We start from the raw sequence: 14823 nt of genomic DNA on the forward strand, positions 1-14823 counted from the left end.
AGTCCAATTCACATGATCTGGAATCTTTTCATCTTGGCCATAGGCGTTGAATTTTGTTTTATGATAAATTTTATAACTATCACTACGATTGCAGCTACACTTTGGCACTTTTTTCCTTGTATCCACTATTGTAAAGGATACCATTTTATTATAAAGTAGTGAAGCCAGCTTTATAACAAGGCCACTAAAATAATTATTAAGTTAATTAATAAACAAAATTTTGTTTCATAGCTTTGTTTCAGTACAGTGTTGAAGTACCCTACTAAAATGGAAATCTGAACCTAGAAAGATTTTTTTTAATGAAGAATAGAGTATTAAACCCATGTGGGAAAAGAATGATTATCTAACACAATCAAGGTTTTAAATATAGAATTCTTGGCAAAATTAAAGATCCACATGTTTGATACCTGTTGTTGGAAAAGCTGAATTCTCCTGAAAAATTTATGAAACTGAATTTTTAAAAATGTGTCCATACAAAATGTGAGCTTTGTAATGCTTTGACAGGCTCAGAAAGACCCAGAGTAATCATGTAAGTTATTGAAAATCACCATTGTCTGGCATGATTTCTCCATGGCTTCAGAAATTGCAGTAGATGAAGAGAGTGTGTTCTTGGTTGGCCCAGTTCCTTCTTTTTCTGTTTATTTCCTTTATCCTCATGTAAACATCCCATCTCTCCCTACAATAATAGATCATTATTTCTTGGGGATCATTTAAGATGATGAGCCTTTTTATTAGAAACTTTTAACATTCATCTGTTTTCTTGTGATGTAAAATAAATGTGTCAAATCTCTTTCAAATTTATCTTGAAAGGTCAGCATTCTCCTCTCTTTGTTGATGCATGCTTTTAAGACTCAAGAAATGATGTCCTTAAGGAAAGTACTTTCAACATTTTATGTTTGTCCATCTGAGTCACAATAGATATTTAAAAACTCAATGTAGAAATGGTTTGCTACTAAAATATATATTTTTTTATATTTATATATTGTATTTTATATATGCATATTTTATATATTTATATATGTATTATATATTTATTATATATTTATATATGTATTATAATATATTATATTATATAACTTATATATTATAAAATTATATATATTAAAATATATACTAAAATTATATATTATAATAAGTTATATATATATCTATATCTATATATAGTTACGGGGTGCCTGGCTGACTGGATAGAGCATGTGACTCTTGATCTTGGGTCATAAGTTCGGTACCCATGTTAGAGATCACTTTAAAATAAATAAAAAATAAATAAATGACATACAGTTATATCTTACATGTTATCTGATGTTCAGTTTATTTTGTTAAAATGAACTTGAATATAAGTTGAAGAGATAAGTGATTCATTTAAAAAGGAAAAAACTAAATGTTTCATCTTTAAAATTTAAAAATGAGCTTGTCATCTTTAAGTCCCTTAAGGGAAGGGTCTCTTTGTATATGTAAATATCTTTGTTCTTAACTGCTTAGCATGGTGGCAGGAAGATAACAGGTGCTCAGTAAATATTTGTGGAATAAAAAACTCTTCCCTACCCATATTCATTTATATGTGCCGTTTCAATCCCATTGAACTCCCGTAAAAGAAAAATAATTACGTCATCAACAAGAATCTGTGTCTAGTAAACTCTTGTAGTCTTTGTATGTCTGAAAAAAAGAATTATTTATAGTTTAGCTGGGTATAGAATTCCAAGTTTATATTTTTTTTTCCTGTCTGCATGTTGAAGGTATTATCTTCTGGTGGTGATATCATTAATACCACCATCATTAATATTAATGATGAGAAGTCTGTCTTAAGGTTGATTGTCATTTCTTTGTGGAATATCTTGTTTTTTTCTTTCTGGTAGTTTTTAAGATACTCTCTGTGATATAACAAAGTTCAGATTTATTTTTATTTTTCCCCACTAGAGATTCACTCTCCTTTTTTAGTTTGAGGATCCATGCCTTCTTCAGTTCACTGCCATTATATTCTTTATATTATCTCTCCTGCTTTCTCTGTTCTTACCTTCTAGTATTTTCTAAATTTTGGTATGTCCTCTGCCATGTCTTCTTTCTCTACCACTTTATCAACTATCATTGTAAGGCTGTTTAGTCTGCTGCTTAACCCATATTTTGAGTTTGTTCCTGTCTCTATTTTTTATTTCAAAACTATATTTCCTTTTTAGAGTTTATGTTTGGCTCTTTTTCAGATTTGTGTATATAATACCAGCCCTAGCTGGTATATTCTATCCTTCTTTTATCTTTCTGGAACTGATTTAAAGTCTCTTTCATATTACTTTATTATCTATAATTCCTCAGATATGTATTCTCATACTTGTTGCATCTGCTCATTATCATGGTGGTGGGTTTTATACGTTCTTCATAATTTTTGCCCAAACCCTACACCACCACCCTCCGTCAGAATCAAAATTCTCAGGATTATAGAAATCTTCCCTTGGTATGTTCTTATATTCACTCCTCATTGAGATCTATGGTTTTCACTGATTCTGGGTCAGTTTTTTATGTTGGTTTTTACCTTAGATTTTCCATTCCACCCAGGTGCTACAAAATCAGATTCCACAAATGGCACAGGCTGGGGATTCCAGTGATTCTTCCTATCTAGAATAGGAAGGTAGCCTGCTTCTATTCTGTGTTCCCAATTTGGACTTTCCTAGCTTTAGTTTGCAAACTGGACAGCATCTTAATTCCTACTATGTTTTTGGTTTGTTTGTTTTTTAATGCGGGGAGTTCACTCATTTCCATCTCCCTTCTACACATGCAGTTCTGCAGACTATAACTTACGGCCTTGACCCTGGGCTGATGAGCATCAGCTCCCATTCTCCACTTATTTGTTTTGGGCACCTAGAGATTTACCTTCTCACTTCTGAGCTCAAATGTAATTTTGTTGTTGTTATCAAATTGTATCCAGTCTTCTCTTTGTGGAATGGAACGGGACTCTCCGTGTATTCACGGTACAGTTTCTCAGGGAAATTGGAGCCATACAGTTTAAAATTATTTTTTTCCTTGACTCAGTGTTTTTAACAATTTATGTTAGACAAGCAACAAATATAGTCTGTAAAATAAATATGATTTTATCTATAGTGTCAACAACCATAGTTAGCGTTTTAAAATCACTAAATATTCTGACAATCTAGTAGAGATTAAAGGGTAGGATTTATGAAAATGGTTTCTTATTCAACTATCACATAAAGATTGTTATTTTTTTAAAGTTTGGCTACTTATATTAAATTAAATAACCGAAAATCTGATTCATAATATTGAGGGAAATTACTGATTTAAGAATTTTAAATATCTCATTTTTATGCCATTATTTTTATAATCTTTAATTTTATCCTTATTTAGAATTGTGGATGTCAGCATGTATATAGTATGCCAACAATCTTGACAATGAAGGCATCATATTGCTATTACTTTTATTATATCTTTAAGAAAGATATATCTTTAACATATTTCTTAAACCGTGGACACCATGGAAACATCATAGTATTGGCATTGCTTTTATATAGTTCTGAAATACATAAATTGAAATTTATCCCTATATCTTCTTTTCAAAAATCTAAGTTAACTAACATCTCTCATAGTGATATCAACTGGAGAATATGATATGTTTGATTATAAACAGGTTTTGGAAAAAAACAAGGCCATCTCCTCATTTGACCAAAAATGACTCTCTTTTTCAGACTTATTTTTTGCATTCCTTCTCTTTCTAGACACATGAAGAAAAAATGAAGACAGATACATTGACACATTCAAAGAAAGACCAACAATTAAGTGAAGGAAGCATTTCATTTCCTCTTTACATTTCACACCCTGTAAGCCAGAAGAAAAAAAAAGTCTATCGCACAGACCAGACCACCTTTATAATTGGAGAAACTCCAAAAGGCATCCGCAGGTATGTCTATAGCAACACTGGACTTTAAGAATTATTCTCAAAAAAAATATAGCTACTTAATAAAATACACAAATTATTTGAATCTTAACTATACCTGGCATCTGAATTAGTATACTTCAAAAAATAAATTCCAAATGTTTAGGTTTTTTTAGAAAGCTAATCCCTGAATTGATAAAAAACAAAATTGTTTCATATGAATAAATGAAATACTTAATTGCATCTTATTCACTCATTGAATATTGAGCACCTAATATGCACTCAGGCATTGTGCTGGGTTCCTCACAGACAGGATAAAAAGGACAGAGTTTACAGTGCAGTGGGAGTTAAACCGTAAAATTTTCAAAAGTAAAAAAAATTATAAATAATTATAAAATGGTATATTATAGGAAAGATGTGGACAGGAGTGCTTGATAGAGAATAAGGGGGATCTGAAAGGAGCCAATGGCTTTCTATTAGGTAGTCAGGTAAGACCTCACAACGGAGTTGGCATCTGAGACCTGAGGGATAACCAGGCTAGAGTAAGAACACCCCTGAGGAACAAAGAGGTTTAGTGTGCTCAACGGACTGAGAGAAGACTAGTGTACTTAGTGAGTAATAAACCAAGCAGAGAGGCATGAGCTGAAGGCCAAGACATAGATAGAGCTGGAGCATGCAAAGCCCTGCAGGTTGTGGACAAGAGTTTGGATTTTGTCCCAGCTGTGTCAAAAGCTATTGAGGCATGAACAAGATCCAATGTATGTTTCTCAAAGATTGTTCCAGTTTCTGTGTGGAAGAGGACAGACGAGGGAAGACCATAAGGAACTAGTCAGTGGTGGGTTACAGTAGAGTGGTTGCCATGGAGATAAAGCCCGATGGATGAGTTCAGTTTGGTATGGACTGGTTATTGGGAAAGAGAGAAAACAGGATTACTCTTAACTTTTCCATGGAGCAATAGATTGGATTTACTAAATGAGGTGGGAGGGGACGACAAGGAGTTGGGACTGAAAAAAATCAAGAATTCTCTTTTGCTCACATTAAATTTGAGGTTTTATGGAAATGTCAAGTAGGCAATGGATGTGCTACTCTGGGGTTTGGAGACTAGAGACCTAAATGTGGAAGTCATCAGCATTGAGATTATAAATGCTTTTAGAGCCACAGGTTATATGAACAGACTAGAAACTCAGCATAGATAGGAAAAGAGAAGCTAGGACTGAGCCTTGAGAGGACCGTGGCCCTCTGGGTAGGAGGCATAGTGTAAGGTCCTAAAGTCCAAGAGGAATGAAAATTTTTAAAAGGAGGGAGCACTTCGTTTTATTAAATGCTGCCGAGAACCAGAATCAGATGAAGTGAGAAAGCGCCTCCCAGAACCGGCAGCAGACAACTCACTGGCCCCCTTAACCTGAGCAGTCTTCGAATCCCTGGGCAAACTCAGGGTGAGGCGGGAAGCGGGGGATGGGCAGATCCCGAGACTGCTCTGTGAGTGTGAAAAATAGCGGTAGCTGGAGGGCATTGTGCAGCCAGCGATAAATTTTTTTAAGTTGGGAAGACAATAGAACCTATTTGTGTGTTGAGGGAAAAGACTAATATGGAAAAAAAGAGATCGTGCCAATTTTCTCAATTAATTGAAAATTAAAGTGTCAAATCAGAGGGAGAGAAATTTCAGGAGAGTAAAGTCATTGAAATAAATCAGTTATCAATTAGAACAGCAAGCTTGGTGAAACTAGAGTTCGTGGGTCATGTTAAGTCCCTGTTGGAGAGTAATTCCAGTAGAAGCATCCATGCAGTTGTGCGGACTTTGTTCAGCAGGCTCCAATTGCTCAGTTACAGACACAGAATAGGGATGTGGCTGGGTTTTATCAGGGGTTAGAATGGAGGGAGAGAGAAACAAAGAAGCTGAAGGATATTTGCAAAGGAGTAATTATATAAAGTTGAACCTAAGCTAGACAACGGGAGCCTTGATGAGGTCAGAAGTATCTTCCAGCATTGTTGTCATGGGGGAATTGAACATTTGAGCTGGATTATGAAGTGACTGAATTAAGGGATTTTCAGGTTGTACAATTAATGGTAATGATGGTGGTGGTGTGTGGCCTTGGGAATAGGGACCTGACATTCAGTTGAGTTTTGGGGAGTAGGTGGGGAATGGTGGTAAAGAAATTGCTGGGCTTGGAGTTACATCGGCCATCCACATGGATGTTGGTGTTATCAAGAGGGATGGGAAAGGAAACAGGATTGTTCATGAGAGTGTTCAGTCACTAGCAGGACAAGTTGAGGGAAAGAATGGATTAGCAGGATAGCATAAACCTTCAAGAGGGAAAGAAATCTTTAAGAAAAGAATGGTCTGGAAGCAGCAATGTGAAGCATGAACCCTGAGCTCTAAGGTGTGTGGTATAAGAGCCTTACCTTGTGAGGGCCATATGGGAAGAGGTGGTATCATGAGGGGATAAAGGGACCATCTGGGGAGAAGAACAGGGGAGTTGGTAGAGCATAGCCTGGTTCCAGGGGCTGAGGAATGGTCTGGAAGGGTGAAGGATTCAATTAGATTGGGGATGAAGAGACTTAGGAGGGGGTAAAAGGCCTGTGGTTATAGGTAACAGAGGAGTAGTGACTGAACTCAGTGGGGATGAAAGGCATGGTTGAATTGGCCCTGAAAGGCCACTGCAGACAGTGGGCAAATGGTGATGGCTCTCCCTGTTCCAGATTCTTCCCTCACAAGTTTGGCAGCTCCTCAGACCTTAGGTACCGGTATTGTGGGTTGAGCGTGCCTCTCAGCTACCCACCATTGCCCAGAAAGGTAAACAGCCTACATGCTACAGCAGTGTCTCCTCTCATAAATAGACTTACAACAATGATTCTGGGCAAATTTGGGGCAATTTACTTGGGCAGTTATTTTGCTCAGAGGCAGACCATAATGGATTTTACCAGTTTTTAAGGAGCACAACTGTCTTTATTTCCTCTAGCACTGTATATAAAAATAAAACTATTAACAGTGATTAGTTTTTGCCTCTCTTACTTTTTTCTCTGCCCAGTCAGGGAATAAATGCCTTAGGTTAAGTGAAAGGCTAATATTAGAATGCCAACCTCTGACCCAGGGATCGATGTCAGAACTGCTGACACGTCTTTCCTGCTAACCGTCCTCCTTTATGAGAATCACGAACCTGTACCAGCTGCAGCAATCAGATCATCAGAATGAAGTTTCAGTCCTCCCTTCACTTCAGAAAGCTCAGGCAAAGAGAAGATAGCTTAGCTGTGTCCCATCATTTTCCCTCAGTTCCTCATGAAAAAGGGAGAGAACTTGAATTATATCTATGACACAGCTACTCTGGATATATTTGCTGAAAGATACCTATCTTTGGTTTCCTTTTTTTTTTTTTTTCCCTTCTCTCTCTAGCGACATAGGAGTGTCCACTCTCATTTATTAAATTTTCCTTACAATGTAGCTGGTTTATACCTCCTGATTGTACCTTCCTTAAATACTTAAGAGAAAATTCTTTTAAAGGCCAAGAATTATGAAAACAAGTTAGAAGGCAAAAATAAAATGAATTCTAATCAATTGTAATTCATCCTGTAAGGGACAACCTCACAGCCTAATTTATTTGCATATAACTGGTATAACATGGAGGTCAGAAGCTCTCCTCCCAGAAAGGACAGAATTAGAAGATTCTGAGTGAAGTCAGCACATCAGAGGTGAAGTATTCTGGCAGCTGCTGAGACACCACCAAGTCTTGGATAAATAAAAGACATCAGCCTGTAACTTTGCCAATAGCTTAATCTTCATAGCACAAATATTTATTAGAAAGGCCATGAAAATGGATTTGGAGATGATTAATAAACAAAATAATAATACCTCATTACTTCATATGAAGTAAAAACTGGAACCTTTTAAGAACGTGCTTGTTGCTTTCCAACAAGAACACTGGCAATTTTCAGGACAGAAATTTGGAAGCTTGTATTTGTGTTATTAAATAATCTGTTGGCAGCAAGAGCAGCTATCAATCAGGCATAAATAATATCTGGACTTGGAACAGTGGAGAGGACCAGTCTGGTAAGGATTAGAAGCCAGGGTGCTCATCTGAAGCCACAGAAGTCATGAGCATGCGCAACGGATGCCACTAAAATCACAAGAAACACAAACTTTACATAACCTGGTCTGAACAGCAAAATTATAGTGGCTTTAAAGCTCCAAATTACATACATTACAAATAAGTCATTATTTTACCCTCGGATTCTCTGTTGTGTGCAAGATAAAATTCAAACTTCTGACATTGACATACGGACCCCTCATGATAGTCAGCCTCTTCCTTGGCAATTTCTCCTGCTCCTCTGTGCACTAGGTTCTCTCCGAAGTGGGCCTGTGCATGTTCCCCTCTCCCTGGATGGTTTCCTTACTCACCCTTGCCTGACTGGTGACACCAGAGAAGCCTTCCCTGCTACCTTACCCATGATCTATCACTGTATCACGTACCCCTTCTGTGGGGACCCACAGGGCCCTGTATTTATATCCATAGTCATAGTAGGACTTATCACTCTCTTCTGGTTTGATTTTCATGTATCTGTCTCCTCCAGCTGTCTCCAGGACTATAAACTCCTTGAAAAATATGGTGGTCGGCTCTTCACTGTTCAATAGCTCCATCTATAGTGCCTAGCACATAGAGGGTCTGTAAATATTTGTTGAATGCATAAATGAATGTTTTAAGGAAATAAATATAAACATAATTCTAAAACTTTGGGACTTTTAATCATATGTTACAACACCATCTCTGGCTTTTGTTTAAAAGAATGTTTACAAACACTGAGCTCTCCTGATTCATGACCCAAACTCAACATCAGCAAAGCAGTACCCTCTGTCTTCGTCTCCTCCATCTGCCATGGCAAAGTACTGTATACTGGGGCTTAAACAACACAAAGTTATTTCTAACAGTTTTGGAGCCTGGGAAGTTCAAGATCAGGGTGCCAGCTGATTTGGCTCCTGGTGAGGGCTCTCCTCCTGACTTGCAGATGGTGACCTCCCCGTGTCCTCTTGTGGCCTTGAAAGATCCTTCTGATGGCTTCTTATGACCTCACTTAACCTTAATTACCTTCTAAAGACCCTGTCCCCATATATAGTCACACTGAGGTTTAGGACTTCAACATATGAATTTGAGGGTGACACAGTTCAGTCCATAGCACCCTCACCTGGGGAAAGCAGCACAGTCTGCTGTCCAGGGTGGTGAAATAATCTTTCTCCCTCTGTCTCACCAGGGTTCTGGAAGGCCCATTTTCTCACACATGCATACAACAGCTTTGATTAGTATCTTATGCAGAGAGTAAAACTCAATTGCTTTAAATAACATCTCATTTCTTAGTTTAGCTGTTTATTCTCAAGGTGGACCAGTTGGGGGAAGAAAGAATCTAGACTTATCAATTTAGAATTTTCCTTTAGGATCATCAAAAAGTTGTGTGAAATTTCAATGTGTATTTGTGGAAGAAGGGGAAAAAAAGAGAAGAAAAATCCCTTTATTTTTCAGAAATTTCTCATTTCATTAAGACCTTTCTTTGACAATTTTATTTCACAGGACTTGAATGCAATATAGATTTTCAAATACAGATTATATAAATTATGATTCTCATGTCAGCCATAAGTTGGCAGACTGGAGGAGCAGATGCTGAGATCCCACAATTCCCAGGAAATGCCTAATAGTATAAATCAGATTAACTTCAAAAGCTGTTGATTTCATGAGCTAAAATTTTTCTTCACTAGCATAAGGAAAGAGATCACATTCTCCTAGCATAAAATGCATTTTCATTATGGTATTAAGCTAATATATATTCAATGAATAAGATTACAGTTGACCCTTAGACAACATAGGTTTGAACTTTGTGGGTCCACTTACTGGCAGATTTTCTTTTTTTTTCAGTAAATACAGTACAGTACTGCAAACATATTTTTTCTTCCTTATGATTTTCTTAACATTTCCTTTTCTCTAGCTTACTTTATTGTAAGAGTACAGTATATAATACATATAACATACAAAATATGTGTGAAAGGACTGTTTATGTTATCGATAAGGCTTCCAGACCTCAGTAGACTAATTTGGGGGAAAGTCAAAAGTTATATTCAAATCTTCGACTACACAGGGAAACCTAACACCTATGTTGTTCAGGGGTCAACTGAACATTGCTTTGTCTCTTTTTTTAATATCACTGATGGTGAGTGTTTAAAAAATAAAATGTAATAAAAATAACCACTGGTTTTGTTTATTAAATCCTCAGAAAACAATTTGAAGAAATGGCTTCTTATTTTAACTCACCTTCTGTAAAAGAATTTGCTAAAAATATAACTAATGCTACATCAGAAGAACGACAGGAAATGCTAAAAGACTTTTATGCTTCTCGGTATCCAGAGGTAAAAGAATTTTTTGTAGATTTTGTTTCAGAATGCATTAAATCTTCCTGTCAGAAAAGAGAGAGAGTCAGGAATAAATCTGAAAAAAGAGAATCTCTTATAAAAGAAGGACTGTCAGATTCTGAAACTTTGTCACTTAAAGATTCTCCCAAAAGAATTTCTCAAATATGTAGCCCAAAAATATATAAAGAAAAATCCATTAAGTTTCAAAATCACAGTTCCCGTAGGGAAGAGGTGCTTTCTAATGACGGAGAGACTACGAAACCATCTATGAGCTCTACCCAAGAGACTGACAATGGAAAAAACAGCCAAGTATCCAAAGATACAGTAGTATCCTGTTCCCTGAACAGTAAGTCTGAAGCATATGAGTTAGAAAAATTAGAATATACTATGAAAGACCAACAAAACCTAACAAGAACAGGCATTTCAAGAAACGGACCCCTTTTCACAGTGGAAAACAAGAAGGTAGAAAATCCAGTGTTAGGAAACACTTCTGTGGTAGGCTTACTTGGTGACACGTCTATTCTTGATGACCTCTTTAATAGTTATGGGAACAGTCCCACACAGCTGCCAAAGAAAGTTCTTTCAGGGCCCACGGAAAAAGCAAAACAGAGACCAAAAGATTTCTGGGACATCTTGAATGAACAGAATGACGACAGTCTAAGTAAACTCACTGACTTGGCAGTGATAGAGACTCTGTGTGAAAAAGTGCCCGTTGCTGCATCCTCCAAAAGGAAAGAGGAGCTGGAAACTTCACTTTGGAAATCAAATGAGAAATTTTTATGGAAAAAGTTTAGCTCAAGTGATACAAATGAAAACATAACTAATGCACAAAACTAATGCATCCATGTTTACAACACTGTATCCCACACTAATTATGTTATCTTAAAGACAGCTGTCCTACATTTTTATTAAACTCTTGCTCTATGGTGTTTTTAGCCTAAAAGGTTATGATGGATTTGTTTTCCTTGATATCTGATTTGATCTTTTAAAAGTAGGATTGTATTATAGTATAAACCTCTGTTATGAAATAGAAAAGGTCTCGATTTGCTATCAGGAGGCCTGGGACATCTCTCTTACTGTGTAATTATATGCCCATAGATAAGTCACTTGCCTTTGTGTGCAGATACTGCCCAATATGAAAGATGAAGGGTTTGAACTTCAACATTTATGCCTTTCCAGCTTTAAAAAAGCTTTGGTTTACTTTTGAAGTAAACCAAATTCTATTTGAAGTCGCAGGCTGAGTATGGTCATCCCCCAAATCAGGTGTGCATTGATGTGTTTCTTACTAGCATTTAGAACTGTATTAAGGTAACTGCCTTCCTTTTCCCTCAGTATCATGTACTATTGCCGTATTATTTTAGATGAAAGTAATAACTAATACTGGATATATGATGTTGTATTAAAGTAAGTTTATAACTGCTCAAAATCAAAGGACTAATGTATAACCGTACTATATAAGATATGACACAGCAGTAATATAGCTACTACCAGTAGCCACAGAATGCCAATGCCTCAACTTTTTATACAACAGTTAGGATTTAATCAATGTAAATTAAACTTTGTATAGTACTTTTGTATTAAGTATGGAGAAATGAGGAAACATTTTATTTGAAACTATTCTATTTTGCTGGATTGAATTTATATGGTTTACAGTCAACATAATGTGCTTATTGTTGAATCCATTTATGTGGAAACATTCACTCAGTCCCTACATGTCCTGTGCCAGTGCCTCAAGATGGATAGGTGAGCTACTGCTACAGGCGACAGATAAGGAGCCACATCTGTAAAGAGTCATGTCTGTAGAACCCCTGGCATCGTGCCTGGCACATTGCAGCAGGGACCTGATCCACATTCAGATGCCCTGTGGCAATTCCCTTCAGTTGAGCTCCTGGAGCTGTGGCGGGAGGAGAAATAGAAAATAGCAGTGAACCGGGAAATGGCGGTACTGGGAGCACTGTAAATTGTCGTCGTGCTGGGCAGGGAGAGCCTTCAGAGTGCCAGCCAGTGCAGTGAGCACCATGGCTCAGAACTGGAAAAACAAAACAAAACAAAAACAGAGAAATCATTTCTCAAGAGACTGAATAGCCAAATATGTTTTTCTCTGTGATGTGGTTGAGGGCTGTGAAGTATATTTTATCTCATGACCTAGTACATATGTGTTAATACATATATGTGATGAAATAAAATGTTTATGAAAGAATATTTACCTGTAAGGCATGCAGTGTACTTTGATCTAGAAACGATCAATAGAAATTTGCACTTTTGGCTCATGTGTATGTGTGGTTTTTAATGTTCTCATAACTAACCCACTGAATTGATTTTGTGACTCATTAATGATTGAAAATCACAGCCTGCAAATCATTGTTTTAGATTATATAGTCTTTATTGTTTTTATCCTCCTTGCAGCTGAGTTGTGTTCAGATTTATCAGATGCTGAGTTTCACCACTGAGGTGCTTGCTACAGAATCAAAGTGTGGTGTGGTCTGTGGTAGACTGGACATATAAATGTTGTCAGCCTGCTGTAGGACTAGCTGATGGGAAGAGGTTGGAAAGCAAGTAGATGCCCCTTCATCTCAGCTTTTATACCAGACAATAGAGTTCATTTCAATAAAAGTGAATCTTTCATAAAATAAAATGCTTTTAATTTTTTTAATATAGGGGGCGCCTGGATGGCTCAGTCGGTTAAGTATCCAACTCTTGGTTTCAGATCAGGTCATGATCTCATGGTTTTGTGAGTTCGAGCCCCCCATCAGCTGTGAGCTGACGGTGCAGAGCCTGCTCAAGATTCTCTCTCTCTGTCTCTTTCTCTCTCTCTCTGCCCCTCCCCCACTGTCTTTGTCTCTCAAAAATAAACTTCAAAAAAAATTTTAATATAATGACCTTCAAGTCATAAAATGACATTCGTATAATATAATGAAATACTATTAAAGAGATTTTTATCAGTAAAAGCCAAAATGGAAGCAAAAATATAGACCTGGAGTTTAAAAATTAGGTTTCAGTCGTTATCAGTGAAATACGTCATTCTTACCATGCAGGCACAGTGTGTCAAACAGAGTACGGGGTCCAGCATGAAGACTGGCCAGAGTTCCAGGAGGGAAACTGGAAGTGTTGGCTTTCCCTGTACTGGAGCAGTGGCAAGAGTTGGACAAACCATTGATGAATGTGGGAACAGACACTATCAAGGGCTGCCAATAAGAATCCTGCCTGTTTCAGGCAGTTAAGCATCTGACTCTTGGTTTCGACTCAGGTCATGAGCTCATAGTTTCGTGAGTTCAGGCCCTGCATCACACTCTGAGCTGGCAACCCAGAGCCAGCTTGGGATTCTCTCTCTCCCTCTCTACCCCTTCCCCACTCACGCTATCTCTGTGTCTCTCAAAATAAATAAATTTTTTAAAAAATCCTGCCTAGAGATGCCTGGGTAGTTCAGTTGGTTGATCCTTTGGCTCTTGATTTTGGCTTAGGTCATGATCTCATAGTTGTGGGATCGAGCCCCATGTGGACACAGACCTTGCTTGGGATTTGCACAGCACAGAACTTGCTTGGGATTCTCTCTCTCTCTCTCTCTCTCTCTCTCTCTGCCCGTCTCCTGCTTGTGCTCTTTTTCAAAATAAATAAACTTACAAGAAAAAAAAATGCACATGGATGATATCACTACTAAAAAACCTTCCAACTTCAGGTTTCCAAGATTTTATTTGCCAGTCTGTTTTGTGTACTTCTCTTTAAAGCACTCTACTGGAAACTGAGGCAAAATACTGAGAGACTTTTGCACTTGAATTCCTTAGATTTCTCTTAAAGTCTTGAAACCACTTCTCAGAGTAAATTAACATCATCTGCAAGTGGTATGGCTGCCCCTAAGTGTTCAAGGCAAAGGAGCCTTACTCTGCAGAGAGGAGTTGGTGATAAACTTTTCACCAGTCCACACAAAATGAGAAAGCCAAGGGCAGTATAGTTCAAAAGTTGTAAAAGTTCAGTGTGTGAAGTTTTTAAATTCTGAAGTTATCCTTCCATTATATTAAAATTGTCCTCTTTGTATGAAATGATGGTAGATCTTCGTTTTTAATCTTTTTCATTATCCTTACTTGATATAAAAGTTGATAACCATATGTCAGTTCCCAAAAGTTTTATTTGACATTTACTTGTCTATAAAATCCTGAAGAATGGAATCACTGCCTGCCTCCAAATTCATGCTAGACCTCCATGGCTACTACCAATGTCATAAGTCCAGGTAACTGGGTCTAGGACCCACCAAGGATGCCATTGAATCTGTAAGATCATGTAAGATCAGTCTGCCTTCAAAGCGCCCAGCATGCAGGGCACTTGGTAAGCCCTCACCTAATTCTTACTGGGTCATCACTGATGTAATCTCATTCCCCAGTTCCAGCCCCACCTGCTTTGGCAAAGCATCCTCTCTACCCAGTGCTTCTGGGAGCCTTAAGGAGAAGAGTCATAAATTCAGGAACACATCTTGTCACTGGTGACACTGCATTTGATCTGGGTGACAGCCTTGTGCGCTACCCAACGCCCTCCCTCCCCCCCCTCCCCCACTCAGTGCTGGTTT

At 37.5% G+C, this 14823-nt stretch overlaps 1 protein-coding gene across 1 annotated transcript in view; it reads left to right on the forward strand.

Annotated features, from left to right (window-relative positions):
- ERCC6L2 (ERCC excision repair 6 like 2) overlaps window positions 1–12760 on the forward strand; it is a 131612-nt gene extending 118852 nt beyond the window's left edge. The window contains exons 18-19 of the mRNA XM_077749488.1: window positions 3720–3901; window positions 10130–12760. Coding sequence (XP_077605614.1) covers window positions 3720–3901; window positions 10130–11102 — 1155 coding nt within the window. The 3' untranslated portion in view covers window positions 11103–12760. The remainder of the gene's footprint in view (window positions 1–3719; window positions 3902–10129) is intronic.
- Window positions 12761–14823: the final 2063 nt, after the last annotated feature.

Source organism: Crocuta crocuta, unplaced genomic scaffold, assembly GCF_008692635.1.
Source record: "Crocuta crocuta isolate KB4526 unplaced genomic scaffold, BGI_CrCroc_1.0 scaffold99, whole genome shotgun sequence".
Lineage (NCBI taxonomy): Eukaryota > Metazoa > Chordata > Mammalia > Carnivora > Hyaenidae > Crocuta > Crocuta crocuta.